Genomic DNA, 16,120 nt, shown 5'->3' on the forward strand with positions numbered 1-16,120 from the left:
GGCTTATTGTCATCCTATGTACAGATACTCCAGTCTCTGCTGTGGAACTCTGCAGCTTCTCCAGGGTTTCCTTAGGTGTCTGTGCTGCCTCTCTGATTAATGCCCTCCTTGCCCGGTCCATGAGTTTTGGTGTGCGGCTGTCTCTTGGGAGGTTTGCTGTTGTGCCATGTTCTTTCCATTTGGTTATGATAGACTTGATGGTGCTCCTAGGAATCATCAAAGATTTGGATATTTTTTTATAACGTATCCCTGACTTGTACTTCTCAACAACATTCTCCCTTACTTGTTTGGAGAGTTCCTTGGTCTTCATGGCAGTGTCTGGTTAGTGGTGCCTCTTGCTTAGGTGTTGCATCCTCTGGGGCCTTTCAAAAAGGTGTGTCTATGTAATGACAGGTCATGTGACACTTAGATTGCACACAGGTGTACATCATTTCACTAATTATGTGACTTCTGAAGGTAATTGGTGGCACCAGAGCTTTTCTATGGGCTTCATAACAAAGGGGGTGAATACATACACACATGCCAACTTTCAGTTTTTTATTTCTGAAAAATAGTTTTATGTATATATTTTTCAAATTTTACTTCACCAACTTAGACTGTTGTGTTCTGATCCATCACATATAATTCAGATTAAAAAAAAACATTGAACTAAAGGCTGTAATGTAACAAAATAGGTAAAAAGCCAAGGGGGGGTCAATATTTTTGCATGGTCTACTAAATGAGGGTCTCTCATTGAGGCTTTCCTCCCAATTTCCTATTTTTTTTACTGCTTTACAAGCAATTCAGGCTTGATGAGTAGATTTGGACTATATTCTTGTATTTCTCTTTTGTATACTTACCTGTTCCCTGTGTTTGCATTACAAAACCTGATCTGGCAACCTTCCTGCTTGAGCACCATGTGATTTATACAAGAAAACAATAAGCATACGATCCAAAACTTCAGGTCAAAGTAGGATAAAGTTGACGGTATACTTTAAATTCTTCAGGTTAACAAAGACAACTTGAAGAGGTTTGTTTTCATTACACAATGAATATATAGGTGAACAAGTCAAGTAGTAGAAAATAGTGGCGTAGACATGCGGTATACAGTAAATGGCAGATGTGGAATTAAATATTGAATTCAAATATTTATTTATTTTTTGCCAAGGGCAATGGTCTTAGTTTTACGGGCCCATAATACAATGCATGGTGGACCACGTATATATGTGGTTCATAGTGTTCTGCGTGATTTATGAATTCAATTACTAATATCATATACATAAGTGCATGTATATGATGAGCCCTCTCAGGTCTATAGGGTTGCCACAGTAGTTAGTTTTTTTTGTATACTCTATAGGATTGTAACAGACCTGGGACACCTCTGGGGCGCTCCAAAGAGAATAGTAATGTGGCACACATAGTGCCCCCTCACCCTCCTGTCAAGCTCTGTTCCAAGCCACATTCCAGTCTGAATAATGTGTCCGGACAGGTGGCAACCCTACTGGTTTACAGTTTTTAAAAAAATGTTGTAAGTTCTAAAAAAAAGTGATTTCAGGATAAATAAGATTATACACTTCTGATTTCACATTGACAGAACAATTTCCTTTTTTTGGGGGGCAAGGCTTTCTTTTAATGGGAATGCGTGGGAACTTAGGGCCAGATTCATGTAGAATCGTGGCAGCGTAACGTATCCTAAACTACGCCGGCGGCCTCCGGCGCAAGGCGGGCCAATTTAAATGGGCGTGTACCATTTAAATTAGGCGCGCTCCCGCGCCGGACCTACTGCGCATGCTCCGTTTCTTAACTCCCGCCGTGCTTTGCGCGCGGTGACGTCATTTTTTTGAACGGCGACGCGCGTAGCGTACTTCCGTATTCCCGGACGGCTTACGCAAACAACGTTAAATTTTAAATTTTGACGCGGGAACGACGGCCATACTTTAGACAGCAATACACTTGCTGACTAAAGTTAGGGCACCAAAAAAAACGACTAACTTTGCGACGGAAAACTAGACTAGCGGCGACGTAGCGAACGTGAAAATCCGTTGTGGATCCGCCATAACTCCTAATTTGTATACCCGACGCTGGTTTACGACGCAAACTCCCCCCAGCGGCGGCCGCGGTACTGCATCCTAAGATCCGACAGTGTAAAACAATTACACCTGTCGGATCTTAGGGATATCTATGCGTAACTGATTCTATGAATCAGTCGCATAGATAGAAACAGAGATACAACGGCGTATCAGGAGAAACGCCGTTGTATCTCATTTGTGAATCTGGCCCTTAGTTCCAGCACCTGCAGCACTAAATATATGTAATGGCAAGGGGTGTCGGGGTATGCTGGAGGACACTGGCTGCTGGGGGATCTATTGACAATGGGGGGTGGTCTAGAATTGCTAGTATGGGATCCATTGTTGCTGGGAGGGTTTATGTTGCTGGGCGGGGGGTCTATTGTTGCTGGGAGGGATCTAATGTTGAGGGTTGGGTCTACTGATGTTTTTCTGCTGGGAGCTGTACAGTATTGTCGCTGGTGTGGATCTATTAATGCTGGGGGAGCGGGGGAATATTGTTACCGAGGAGCAAACCTAGACTGGCCATAAGGCATACCAGGTATTTTCAAGGACATGTCCTTGTGGGGCCTAAAGCAGCTGCATCAGCTGGGCTGCCCCTTGAGCCCGTACCACTCACCCGGCCTCACCGCCGGGGTCAGTTTTAGTAGTTCACAGTATGGCTGCTGGGGGCGGAAACTAGAGGTCAGCTGACCCGTGACCATAGAGGGGGAGGAGACCCCATTGCCTGATGTCGGGATAGGTGTCACTGCTGCCGCAGACACCATGACACCAGACCAGAGTGAGTGAGTGTCAGACTGCCAGAATTCACCACAAATGTTAACCATGTGTGGCCATGCCTGTGTATCCTTTTTCAAGTTCCCCTGCCCTGCTGGCGGTGTCTTCCTGTTGACAGGGCGGAAGGAGCTGGAGATTGGCACAGAGAGCTGGAGTCTTTATATTGACAAGCAGGTGGTCACCGCTTGTTGATGTGTTCCAGGTCTGCAGCTCCTCCTGGAGGGGATATGGAGGCTGAGGCCTGCCTTTGCCCTGCCCAGAGGTGGGACTGTGCAGGGGAGGCAGAGAATGAGGGGCACTGTGGTTGGAGAGAGAGGGGAACATGGCTGTAGGGGGCACTGTGGTGGTGGACAGTGGTTGCTGGGGGGGCACTGTGATGTAGGGGGCTGCACTGTGGGGGGGCACTGTAATCATTGCAGTGCCCCTATGCAACGTGGCTCACTTTGTGTCGCAGTGCCCCTTTGCATTGCAGTGCGGTGAACTGGCTTTGTGGGTGTCCCATCACTGGCCGCCCAGCAGAGGAATTGGCTGCTTGGTCTGGAATGCCTGAGTCTGTTTTTGTCCCAGTCCAGGCCTCCTGAAGAGTATATTGTTGAAGGGGTCCTATTGTTGCCAGGGGGTCTCGTGTTGCAAGCAGGGCTCTATTGTTCCTGGGAGGTATTTTGTTACTGGGGTTCTATTGTTGCTGGGGAGAATATATTGTTGCTAGCGAGGGTCTATTGTTGTTGGGGGGTGATATATTTTTATGGTGGTTCTATTGTTGCTTGGGGAGTGCATTGTTAAAGGGGTTCCATTGTTGCTGTGGTGCCTTGTTGGAAACAATGTCTTTGCTTGCCTTTATCCGGCTTTTGGGGCCCTAATCCATCCTAATCCTTTTGGGCACGATTCCTTCCATTGACACCAATGATGGGGCACAACTCCTTCCACTAATACCAATGATGAGGCATGATTCCTCTCACTTATACCAATGACGGGACACTATTCCTCACACTGATACCAAAGATGGGGCACTATCCCTTCCACTGACACCAATGATGGGGCATTGTTTACTCCCATTGGCCAATATCTGGCCCCCCTAAAGTCTGAAGGACAGTAAAGACTGGCCCTGTGTTTAGAAAGTTTGGAGACCCCTGGTTTAAATCATGGAGAGCCCCTCTAAAGGGGCTACAAGGTTCAATATAGGAGCACGGAATGGTGCTGACTCCTTTACAAGACATGAGATCATATTTTTGGAATGGTATATTCACTCACCATCAATCGTAAAGAGGAAGAGGATAGTGTCCGTCTCAGATATGGATGGGATGACACTCTTCACAAAGTCTTCATGGGAAACAGCAAATTCAGCACCCTGTGGTTAACAGAAACATTAAATTAAGAGGGGGGACATTCTGTGCCTTAGGAACACCCAGTGAGGGGGGCACCCCATCACGCCACCTAAGGGACCCACTTACATCAATAAAACTCTTTTAAACCAAATACTATTAAAAAAAATAGGGGAGTAAAGTGTTAAAGTGTACCTGTCACAAAAGCAATATGGGCTACACCATGGCTGAGCTCCTTGTGGAAATGCTAGTCACCTGCCTGAAATAAGGATTGTTCTCTAACTTCATGCATCATATGACCTCTGTCCTGAAATTTAGCTTGGGACTGCCATCTGTACCCATCTATTGGCCAATAAGTCCACACACATCATAGCTTAAACAATATGGAAGTGCTCAGAATAGGAGACCCTAATCAATTAAAGTGATGGTTTGTATAAAAGAGTAAAGTTCCTTTTAAGAACAGTTAAACATTTAGAGATGCAAACGTTTCCTAAACAGTAAGTCCACCCAAAACTGATATACAGCATTTGGAAGATGATGGAGGGTGAAACCACTTGACAGTTTCTTCTATGTCTTAGTGAGCTAAGAATTACGGCAGAGAGGTTTCCCTTTTGGCCGAGAAGGCTCCAACTAAAATATAATTTTTGATGTACTGATCTGTATTTATTTTTATTTATTTGGGCTGTTCTACTTAAAACCAATATAAGGTGATCTTTTTTTGGAGGGAGGGGGGTCTGCAAGCTTCTTGCTAGAGATCCCAGCTCCAACTGTCAGGGCATGAATCACCTGCTGGTGACACTGTACTTCCCAGAGTGGAAGGTTAAAGTTTCCGTGTCCACCAGCGGGTGAGAGACACAAGTAGGGAAGGACCTAAATATCCTCCCAGCAGCCAGCATCAGGTGGAAACTGATTGAGATCTGCTGGCTGCTGGAAGGGTATTTAGGTGCTCTCCTAATAGTGCCTTTTGCTCCAGTGTTTTGCTGCTGCCAGGAACTCAAAAGGGGAAATCTTACTAATGGAATGCAAAGGGTTGGACAATGAGTTCATGCTATAAGAAGCCATCTGGTAGTAAAATAATTGTTTTGGGTAAACATGGCTTTGCATTGTCCATAAATAAATAAAATGTGCCCAGCTGTCTGACTGCAGGAATTGGTCATTACCAGTGGCCTTCAACCACTCACCAGAGAGGTCAGGTTGCCCTCTTTGTTCTCCATTGTTTGATATCCTCCATTTATAAAGCCGCGTACATCTCTCCAATCTGTAACAAAAGTCACATGGTACATGGTCAGCCACTGACTTGCAACATCCTTGCTACAATGAATCAAGCAATGAACCAATCAGAGTGCAGGGCCTGGCCCATGAGGAGACCCAGTGCAAGAACTGCACCATCTATTAACCTAAATGGAAAGAAAAATCTAATTTTCATACTTGTTTTGGTCATAAAGAGCATACTTACTGACATTATGGTCCTGAATTCTGGGAAACTGTTAAACCTGACCTTCCCTTTAGTCTTGCATGGGTGTACAGGCTTCTCTCCTGGCCTGAAATGACTTCACTGCACACTGTGGGTTTCTCACAATGTGCCTGAGAAGCTACAGCAAGTCGGATAATTTCCTGGCTGGAGGACATCCAGCATCATCTAGCACTTTCCTCCCAACCCTGACTGTTCCTGGTCTACCCCTTTTATTCATTGGACTTCAACTCTTTCAACCATGGAGACTCAGAGTCACAACATAAACCGATTGAGCTTTACTTTTAAATTAAATCAAATTCTAAAAGTCAAGGTTATGGTAAAAGGGTTAGAGTTAGAGCAAGGGGGTTAGATTTAGGATTAGACTTACAGTAGTTTTAGGGTTAGGGAGTTAGGGCTAGAGTTGGGCTTAGGGAATTAGGGTCAGTTTTAGGGTTAAAGTAAGGGTTTGGGTTCGATTTATGGTTATAATTTGGCTTAGGGAGTTAGGGTTTTTAAAGTTAGGGATTAGGATAATAGTTGGAATTAGAATTAGGGTTAGGGAATTGGGGTTTGTATTAGGCTTAGAGTTAGGTTTGGGGGTTACGGTTATAGTTATGGTTAGATTAAGGATTAGGGAGTTAGAGTTAGGGGGTTAGGATTAGAGTTAGAGTTAGAATTATTGATAGGGAGGAAGGGTTAGAGTTAGAATTAAAATTCGAGATAGGGAGGTAGGGTTAGAGGTTAGGGTTAAATTCGAGATAGGGAGGTAGGGTTAGAGTTAGGGTTAGAATTAGAGATAGGGAGGTAGGGTCAGAGTTAGGGTTAGAATTAGGGAAAGGGATGTAGGGCTAGAGTTAGGGTTAGAATTAGAAATAGGGAGGTAGGGTTAGAGTTAGGTTTAGAGGTTAGGGTTAGAATTAGGGATAGGGAGGTAGGGTTAGGCCCCATACACACAAACGGATCTGTCCGCTGATACTTGTCCATGGACCAGTTTCAGCAGAAAAGTTCGGTCGTGTGTACGGCCTATCGGACCGTTTTCCAGCGGACATTTGTCCAGGCGACCGTTTTCCAGCGGACAAAAATTTCTTAGCATGCTAAGAAACCTGTCAGCTGGAAACCTGTCCATCGGACATGTCCGGTCGTCTGTACAGACTCACCGGACATGTCCGATCGGCCGCCATCCCTCGCATGCGTCGAAGTATTTACCTTCCAGGGCCGCGCACGTCGCTGCGTAATCGTCGCGGCGACGGCTCGGCCACGTCACCGCGGATCGTGTACACGCAGATTTCTGTCTGATGGTGTGTACAACCATCAGACAGAAATCTCCGGCGGACTGATTTCAGCGGACAGTCCGTCCGTGTGTACGAGGCCTTAGAGTTAGGTTTAGAGGTTAGGGTTAGAATTAGGGATAGGGAGGTAGGGTTAGAGTTAAGGTTAGAATTAGGGATAGGGAGGAAGGGTTAGAGTTAGTGATAGGGAGATAGGGTTAGAGTTAGAGTTGGAATTAGAGATAGGAAGGTAGGGTTAGAGTTAGAATTAGGGATAGGGTGGTAGGGTTAGAGTTAGCCTTAAAATTAGGGATAGGGAAGTAGAGTTAAAGTTAGGGTTAGAATTAGGAATAGGGAGGTAGGGTTAGAGTTGGGTTTAGTTGTTAGTGAGGTAGGGTTAGAATTAGGTATAGGGAGGTAGTGTTAGCGTTAGTGTTAGAATTAGGGATAGGGAGGTAGGGTTAGTGTTTAGGGTTAGAATTAAGTATAGGGAGGTAGGGTTAGCGTTAGGGTTAGAATTAGGATATGGAGGTAGGGTTAGAGATAGGGTTAGAATTTGGGATAGGGAGGTAGGTTTAGAGTTGGGTTTAGTTGATAGAGAGGTAGGGTTAGAGTTAGGGTTAGAGGTTAGGGTTAGAATTAGGGATAGGAAGGTAGGGTTAGATTTGGATTTAGTTGTTAGGGAGGTAGGGTTAGAGGTTAGGGAAAGAATTAGGGATAGGGAGGTAGGGTTAGAGTTGGGGTTAGAATTAGGGATAGGGAGGTAGTTGGTGTTAGGGTTAGAATTAGGGATAGGGAGGTAGGGTTAGAGTTGGGTTTAGTTGTTAGGGAGGTAGGGTTAGAGTTAGGGTTAGAGGTTAGGGATAGAATTAGTGATAGGGAGGTAGGGTTAGAGTTTGGGTTAGAATTAGGGATAGGGAGGTAGGGTTAGCGTTAGGGTTGGAATTAGGGATAGGGAGGTAGGGTTAGCAATAGGGTTGGAAATAGGGATAGGGAGGTCGGATTAGAGTTGGGTTTAGTTGTTAGGGAGGTAGGGTTAGAGTTAGGGTTTGAGGTTAGGGTTAGAATTAGGGGTCGGGAGGTAGGATTAGCGTTAGGTTTAGTTTTTAGAGTCAGAATAAGGCATAGGAAGGTAGGATTAGTGCTACAGTTAGGTTTAGTGTTAGGGTTAGTGTACAAGAAATCAAGATGACCTCAGAGATGACATCAGTGGGACTTCCCATGTGACCACAATGTGAAAGTACTTAGATTACATTACACTGATGTGCCTTCCTCTACAGATGTAGGAAAGTGATTTACAGAAGGATCAGGTTATGATCAGTTCAACCTCTCAGCTGAAAGGAGATTGAATTTCCCACTCATACTGGTTTAACCACCCATTACTGTCAAAGCGTCTTTCCACAAGGTTACATTTCAAGAAATGGAATTCCCAAACTGTAGCCTCTGTTCATACTGTATTGGTGTGATCTGTGGGCAGCAAAATAGTCATATTTGTATTTCTCACCTTTGTAGCTCTTAATAAATTGTTACTTGGCTCTATCAGGAAAGAGCCCCCATGTAGTACTCTGCAGAGTCAGACCACTGCGCTTTGTGTGACGCCCCCTTCTGCATCAGTCCTACAGCTCTCCAATCAGCTACCTTTGCTTCCCTCAGCAACATTGCTGATTGGAGAGCAGTAGGTCTATTACAGCGGGGGGCGTGTCAAAGCGCATGAGAGTACCATGAGAGGGGTCTTTTCTTAGGGAGCTTGGAGACAATTTAATCAGTGGCTGTGCATTCCATAGTGGGCACAGGAGCGCCACCCTATTAGAGCCCGTGGGAGCCCGTGGGCTCTAATAGGCTTCCAAACTGTTAAACAGTGAGCTCACTGCTGTCTGTTCCCTGTTTAAACAGTGCCGTGTTAGGGAATCACTTCCCTAACACTGACCTGCCTCTCAGCCAATCAAGTGCACCGGGTCTGGTTACCGGTCACCTGGCTGAAGCGAAAGGCGCTGTGGTCCAATCATAGCAGAGATGACATTGACGACTTAGAGGGAGCGTGGAGGAGGATGGCGCTGACCCCCGAGAAAGGTAATTCCTGGGCAGGGGGAAAACTGGCTGCATTTGATGGGGAAACTGGCTGCATTAGTTGCAGAAACTGGCTGTATTTGAGGGGGCAAACTGGCTGCATTTGATGGGAAACTGGCATCATTTAAGGGGGCAAACTGGCTGTATTTGAGGGGTCAAACTGTCTGTATTTGAGGGGGCAAACTGGCTGTATTTGAGGGGGAAACTGGCTGCATTTGATGGGGAAACTGGCTGCATTTGATGGGGAAACTGGCTGCATTTGATGGGGAAACTGGCTGCATTGATGGGAAAACTGGCTGCATTTGATGGTGAAACTGGTGTAATCCGATGGGGAAACTGGCTGTTTTTTAGGGGCAAACTGGCGTAATTTGATGGGGAAACTGGCATCATTCGATGGGGCAAACTGGCTGCATTTAATGGGGAAACTGGCATCATTTGAGGGGGCAAACTGGCTGTATTTGAGGGGGCAAACTGGCTGTATTTGATGGGGAAACTGGCTGCATTTGATGGGGAAACTGGCTGCATTTGATGGGGAAACTGGTGTAATTTGATGGGGAAACTGGCTGTATTTTAGGGGGCAAACTGGCATAATTTGATGGGGAAACTGGCATCATTTGAGGGGGCAAACTGGCTATAATTGACGGGTCAAACTGGCTGTATTTGAGGGGTCAAACTGGCTGTATTTGATGGGGAAACTGACTGTATTTGAGGGGGAAACTTGCTGCATTTGATGGGGAAACTGGCATCATTTGATGGGGCAAACTGGCTGCATTTGATGGGGAAACTGGCATCATTTGAGGGGGCAAACTGGCTATAATTGAGGGGTCAAACTGGCTGTATTTGATGGGGAAACTGGCTGCATTTGATTGGGAAACTGGCATCATTTGATGGGGCAAACTGGCTGCATTTGATGGGGAAACTGGCATCATTTGATGGGGAAACTGGCATCATTTGATGGGGCAAACTGGCTGGATTTGATAGGGAAACTGGCATCATTTAAAGGGGCAAATTGGCTATAATTGAGGGGGCAAACTTGCTGTATTTGATGGGGAAACTGGCATAATTTGAGGGGGCAAACTGGTTGTATTTGATGGGGAAACTGACTGTATTTGAGGGGGCAAACTGGCTGCATTTGATGGGGAAACTGGCATCATTTGAGGGGGCAAACTGGCTATAATTGAGGGGTCAAACTAGTTGTATTTGAGGGGTCAAACTAGCTGTATTTGAGGGGTCAAACTGTCTGTATTTGAGGGGTCAAACTGTCTGTATTTGAGGGGGCAAACTGGCTGTATTTGAGGAGGAAAACTGGCTGCATTTGATGGGGAAACTGGCTGCATTTGATGGGGAAACTGACTGCATTTGATGGGGAAACTGGCTGCATTTGATGGGGAAACTGGTGTCATTTGATGGGGAAACTGGTGTCATTTGATGGGGAAACTGGCATTATTTTATGGGGCAAACTGGCGTAATTTGATCTGAAAACTGGCATCATTTGAGGGGGCAAACTGGCTGCATTTGATGGGGAAACTGGCTGCATTTGATGGGGCAAACTGGCTGCATTTGATGGGGAAACTAACTGTATTTGAGGGGAAAACTGGCTGCATTTGATGGGGAAACTGGCATCATTCGATGGGGCAAACTGGCTGCATTTGATGGGGAAACTGGCATCATTTGAGGGGGCAAACTGGCTATATTTGATGGGGCAAACTGGCTGCATTTGATGGGGAAACTGGCATCATTTGAGGGGGCAAACTGGCTGTATTTGAGGGGGCAAACTGGCTGTATTTGATGGGGAAACTGGCTGCATTTCATGGGGAAACTGGCTGTATTTGATGGGGAAACTGGCTGCATTTCATGGGGAAACTGGCTGCATTTGATGGGGAAACTGGCTGCATTTGATCAGGAAACTGGCTGCATTTGATGGGGAAACTGGTGTAATTTGATGGGGAAACTGGTGTAATTTGATGGGGAAACTGGCTGTATTTTAGGGGGCAAACTGCCGTAATTTGATGGGAAAACTGGCTGCATTTGTTGCTGAAACTGGCTGCATTTGAGGGGGCAAACTGGCTGTATTTGAGGGGGCAAACTGGTTGTATTTGAGGGGGCAAACTGGCTGCATTTGATGGGGAAACTGGTGTAATTTTAGGGGAAAACTGGCTGTATTTTAGGGGGTAAACTGCCGTAATTTGATGGGCAAACTGGCTGCATTTGATGGGGAAACTGACTGTATTTGATGGGGAAACTGACTGTATTTGAGGGGGAAACTGTCTGCATTTGATGGGGAAACTGGCATCATTTGATGGGGCAAACTGGCTGCATTTGATGGGGAAACTGGCATCATTTGAGGGGGCAAACTGGCTATAATTGAGGGGTCAAACTGGCTGTATTTGAGGGGTCAAACTGGCTGTATTTGAGGGGTCAAACTGGCTGTATTTGATGGGGGAAACTGTATTTGATGGGGAAACTGACTGTATTTGAGGGGGAAACTGTCTGCATTTGATGGGGAAACTGGCATCATTTGATGGGGCAAACTGGCTGCATTTGATGGGGAAACTGGCATCATTTGAGGGGGCAAACTGGCTGTATTTGAGGGGTCAAACTGGCTGTATTTAAGGGGTCAAACTGGCTGTATTTGAGGGGTCAAACTGCCTGTATTTGATGGGGCAAACTGGCTGCATTTGATGGGGAAACTGACTGTATTTGATGGGGAAACTGACTGTATTTGAGGGGGAAACTGTCTGCATTTGATGGGGAAACTGGCATCATTTGATGGGGCAAACTGGCTGCATTTGATGGGGAAACTGGCATCATTTGAGGGGGCAAACTGGCTATAATTGAGGGGTCAAACTGGCTGTATTTGAGGGGTCAAACTGGCTGTATTTGAGGGGTCAAACTGGCTGTATTTGATGGGGGAAACTGTATTTGATGGGGAAACTGACTGTATTTGAGGGGGAAACTGTCTGCATTTGATGGGGAAACTGGCATCATTTGATGGGGCAAACTGGCTGCATTTGATGGGGAAACTGGCATCATTTGAGGGGGCAAACTGGCTGTATTTGAGGGGTCAAACTGGCTGTATTTAAGGGGTCAAACTGGCTGTATTTGAGGGGTCAAACTGGCTGTATTTGATGGGGCAAACTGGCTGCATTTGATGGGGAAACTGACTGTATTTGATGGGGAAACTGACTGTATTTGAGGGGGAAACTGTCTGCATTTGATGGGGAAACTGGCATCATTTGATGGGGCAAACTGGCTGCATTTGATGGGGAAACTGGCATCATTTGAGGGGGCAAACTGGCTATAATTGAGGGGTCAAACTGGCTGTATTTGAGGGGTCAAACTGGCTGTATTTGAGGGGTCAAACTGGCTGTATTTGATGGGGGAAACTGTATTTGATGGGGAAACTGACTGTATTTGAGGGGGAAACTGTCTGCATTTGATGGGGAAACTGGCATCATTTGATGGGGCAAACTGGCTGCATTTGATGGGGAAACTGGCATCATTTGAGGGGGCAAACTGGCTATAATTGAGGGGTCAAACTGGCTGTATTTAAGGGGTCAAACTGGCTGTATTTGAGGGGTCAAACTGGCTGTATTTGATGGGGCAAACTGGCTGCATTTGATGGGGCAAACTGGCTGCATTTGATGGGGAAATTGGCATCATTTGAGGGGGCAAACTGGCTATAATTGAGGGGGCAAACTGGCTGTATTTGAGGGGTCAAACTGGCTGCATTTGATGGGGAAACTGGCTGTATTTGATGGGGCAAACTGGCGGCAATTGATGGGCACAGTGGCTGCGTTTGATGGCACAGTGGCATAAAATTGATGGGCACAATGGCTGCGATTGATGGGCACAGTGAGACTCCACTAATTTGGCCCCGCAGTGACTGACCTCTCTGGGGCCCTCTAGTGAAGTAGGTTTAGAAGCAGAGAAGGAAGTAGATTGTGAGGTTTTCCACCATGAAAGTGCTCCAAATACCAGGCAAATATCTATGAAATTCTCTGCATATTCTGCCCGCACTTCCGCCATCTCTTCTGGTAAAGAACATTCAGTAACTTGATATGTATTTCCAAGAAAATTCCCCTCCCTGACCCGAGACACACAGCTGACATTACCTTCTATATACAAAAGACGCACATAACACAAACAAAGTCTCTGTTATAATAATATGAAAATAAGCTGATCTTCTACACCAAACATAGGTCATTATTGTGTCTCGGCCCTGCCCTGGTGTAAAGAGAACCTGTCCTTATACAGTAGATGTCTCTTGTCTTTCTGAGCATGCAACTGTGTAGTGAAGGTCAGAATTCCTGATTTCACCCTGTAAGGTGAAGGCCATTGAAGCCAGAGGATCAACATGACAGCCAGACAATGGCTGACCCCCCCATTGCTCTTTTAGGACTCTTTAGGACTCTATTGGTGAGATGGATCTTTGAGCGCCCAAAGTCTACTTTGGCAAATAGGAGGGGTTTCTTTATAAAGGGTTGATAATAGTCATTGGTGAAAACCAAGTCATGGCAATGTACAGAGGGAATTAAGACCTTCTGACTATGACTATGGTATACCAGTCAGGAGGTTTGAGACGCCCTCCTCCCAACATTCTCATTGTATCCTGAGGTGTTCCAGACTCCAACCACCAGTGTACGGGGGTTCTGGGGACCTTGAAGGCCATGCCATCTTTGCAGCAGAGAAAAAAGAATATTGTGTGTTGTCTGAGTTCCAGAGAATCTTGTGACTACTTCCAAAAACTTTACACATCCCACCCTCCAAATATAATTTACATTCAACTGTGAAGTGGAGGGCAGCAACATGTAAATGAACCATGCCATCTTTCTTCCTGGGCAGGGCACCTATTGAAATGATACCGGGACACAGGGCACCTATTGGGAATGATACCTAGTCACTGGGAATCTTTTGGGAATGATACATGGGTACACGGCACCTATGGGGAATGATACCTAGTCACTGGGCATCTTTTGGGAATGATACCTGGGTACACGGCACCTATGGGGAATGATACCTAGTCACTGGGCATCTTTTGGGAATGATACCTGGGTACACGGCACCTATGGGGAATGATACCTGGTCACTGGGCATCTTTTGGGAATGATACCTGGGTACACGGCACCTATGGGTAATGATACATGGTCACTGGGCATCTTTTTGGAATGATATCTGGGTACTCGGCACCTATGGGGAATGATACCTGGTCACTGGGCACCTATCAGGAATGCTACCTGGGTACAGGACATCTAAGGGATTGATGCCTTGTCACAGGGTACCCATGGGGAATGACACCCAGGTATAGAGCACATATGGGGAATGATAACTGGTCACTGGGGAACCTATGGGGAATGATACTTGGTCACTGAGAAACCTATGGGGAATGATACCTGGGCACAGGACAACTATGAGAAATGATACCCGAGTATAGGGTACCTAAGCGGAATGATACCTGGTCAAAGGGCACCTATAGGGAATGATACCTAGACAAAGGGCATCTATGTTAAATGATACAGGGTACCTATTGGGAATGATACCCGAGTACAAGGCACCTATGAGGAATGATACCCATGCACAGGGCACCTATAGGAAATGATACCCTGGTATAAGGCCCCTTTGGGAAATGATACCTGGCAACAGGACACCTATTTGGAATGATACCTGGGCACAAGGCAACTATGGGGAATGATACCCGGGTACAGGGCACCTAAAGGGAATGATACATGGTCAAAAGGCAGCTATAGGGAATGATACCTGGACACAGGGCACCTCTGGTAAATGATACCTGGGCACAGGGCACCTATGGGGAATGTTACCTGGGTACAGGGCATCTTTAGGAAATGATACCCGGGCACAGGGTAATTATTGGGAATAACACCTGGGTACTAGGCACCTATTAGGAATGATACAGGGTACCTATGGGGAATGGTAGCCAGGCACAGGGCACCTATGGGGAATGATACCTGAGTACCAAGCACCTATGGGGAATTATACACAGGTACAGGGTACCTATTGGGAATTATAGGTGCTCTGTGCCTAGGTATCATTCCCTATAAATGCACTGATCTTCCCAGGGGGGCATAAAAAACACCAGTGTACTGATCTTCCCAGTGATGAGCTGTGCAGGGGGGGTTGTCAACAGGAGGCAGAGTGACAGCAGTACACTGATATTCCCTTTAATTGATTGTGATAGGTGTTTCAGCAGGAGGCAGAGGGACAGCAGTACACTGATCTTCCCAGTGAAGAGCTGTTCAGGGGGTATGTCAGCACAAGTCTGATGACCTGGTTAAGATATAGAACTCATTGATCTCAGAGAAAACCTAGGTGAGAGGTGACAGACTGTACCTGCATAAAAGGCCGGAACGCACTCCGCCGCCTCCATGATCGCCATCATTCCCAAGGTCCCCCAGCCAAGAATGTAGAGGTGACCCTTCTTCTGTAGACTGCCAATAGGAAGAGAGCAGCGGATCAGAACTGATATATATATGTATGTGTATGGATGTTTTGGTCCACATAATTATATTAAATAAAATTATATTAAAGAATGTAACATGCAATGATTAAAGGGGTTATAAAAGTTTGTTTTTTATTTTCTAAATAGGTTCCTTTAAGCTAGTGCAATGTTGGTTCACTTACCTTTTTCCTTCCATTTCCCTTCTAAATGTTTTTTTTCTTCCCTTTGTCTGAATGTCTCACTTCCTGTTTCTCCTCAGTAAGCTTTCCCCCATCATCCGAGCCGTTCTGGCTGAGGGTTAGTCAGCCAGAACAGCTTACTGAGGAGGAACAGGAAGTGAGAAATTCAGACAAAGAAAACAAAGGAAAAATAACATTTAGAAGGGAAATCGGAAAGGAAAAGGTAAGTGAACCAACAATGGACTAGCTTAAAGGAACCTATTTAGAAAATAGAAAACAAACCTTTACAACCCCTTTAAATTTGTCGGAATGATTCGGATTAGCTCTATTGCCATCTTGTGGCCACATGTAGGAAGTTCACATGCAATGATATCATTGGTCTGTGATAGAATGAAAAACTTCACACCATCTCTGCTTCCATCTAGTGGCCACATATAGGAAGTCCATATTTTATGATATCATTGCTTTGTAATACAGCCTTGAGCTCTGTTACCATCTTGTAGCCACCTATAGGAAGTGCTCATTTTATATTATCATTGCTCTGTGATAGAA

The 16,120-nt window shown here is 45.7% G+C and overlaps 1 protein-coding gene across 1 annotated transcript in view; it reads right to left on the bottom strand.

The window, feature by feature from the left end:
• Positions 1 to 16,120, bottom strand: part of GCKR (glucokinase regulator) — a 67,217-nt gene that overhangs the window by 14,897 nt on the left and 36,200 nt on the right. The window contains exons 13-15 of the mRNA XM_040348032.1: positions 15,281 to 15,378; positions 5,326 to 5,402; positions 4,074 to 4,170 (exon numbers count right to left, since the gene is read on the bottom strand). Of these exons, the coding sequence (XP_040203966.1) occupies positions 4,074 to 4,170; positions 5,326 to 5,402; positions 15,281 to 15,378 (272 nt within the window). The remainder of the gene's footprint in view (positions 1 to 4,073; positions 4,171 to 5,325; positions 5,403 to 15,280; positions 15,379 to 16,120) is intronic.

Source organism: Rana temporaria, chromosome 4, assembly GCF_905171775.1.
Source record: "Rana temporaria chromosome 4, aRanTem1.1, whole genome shotgun sequence".
Classification (NCBI taxonomy): domain Eukaryota; kingdom Metazoa; phylum Chordata; class Amphibia; order Anura; family Ranidae; genus Rana; species Rana temporaria.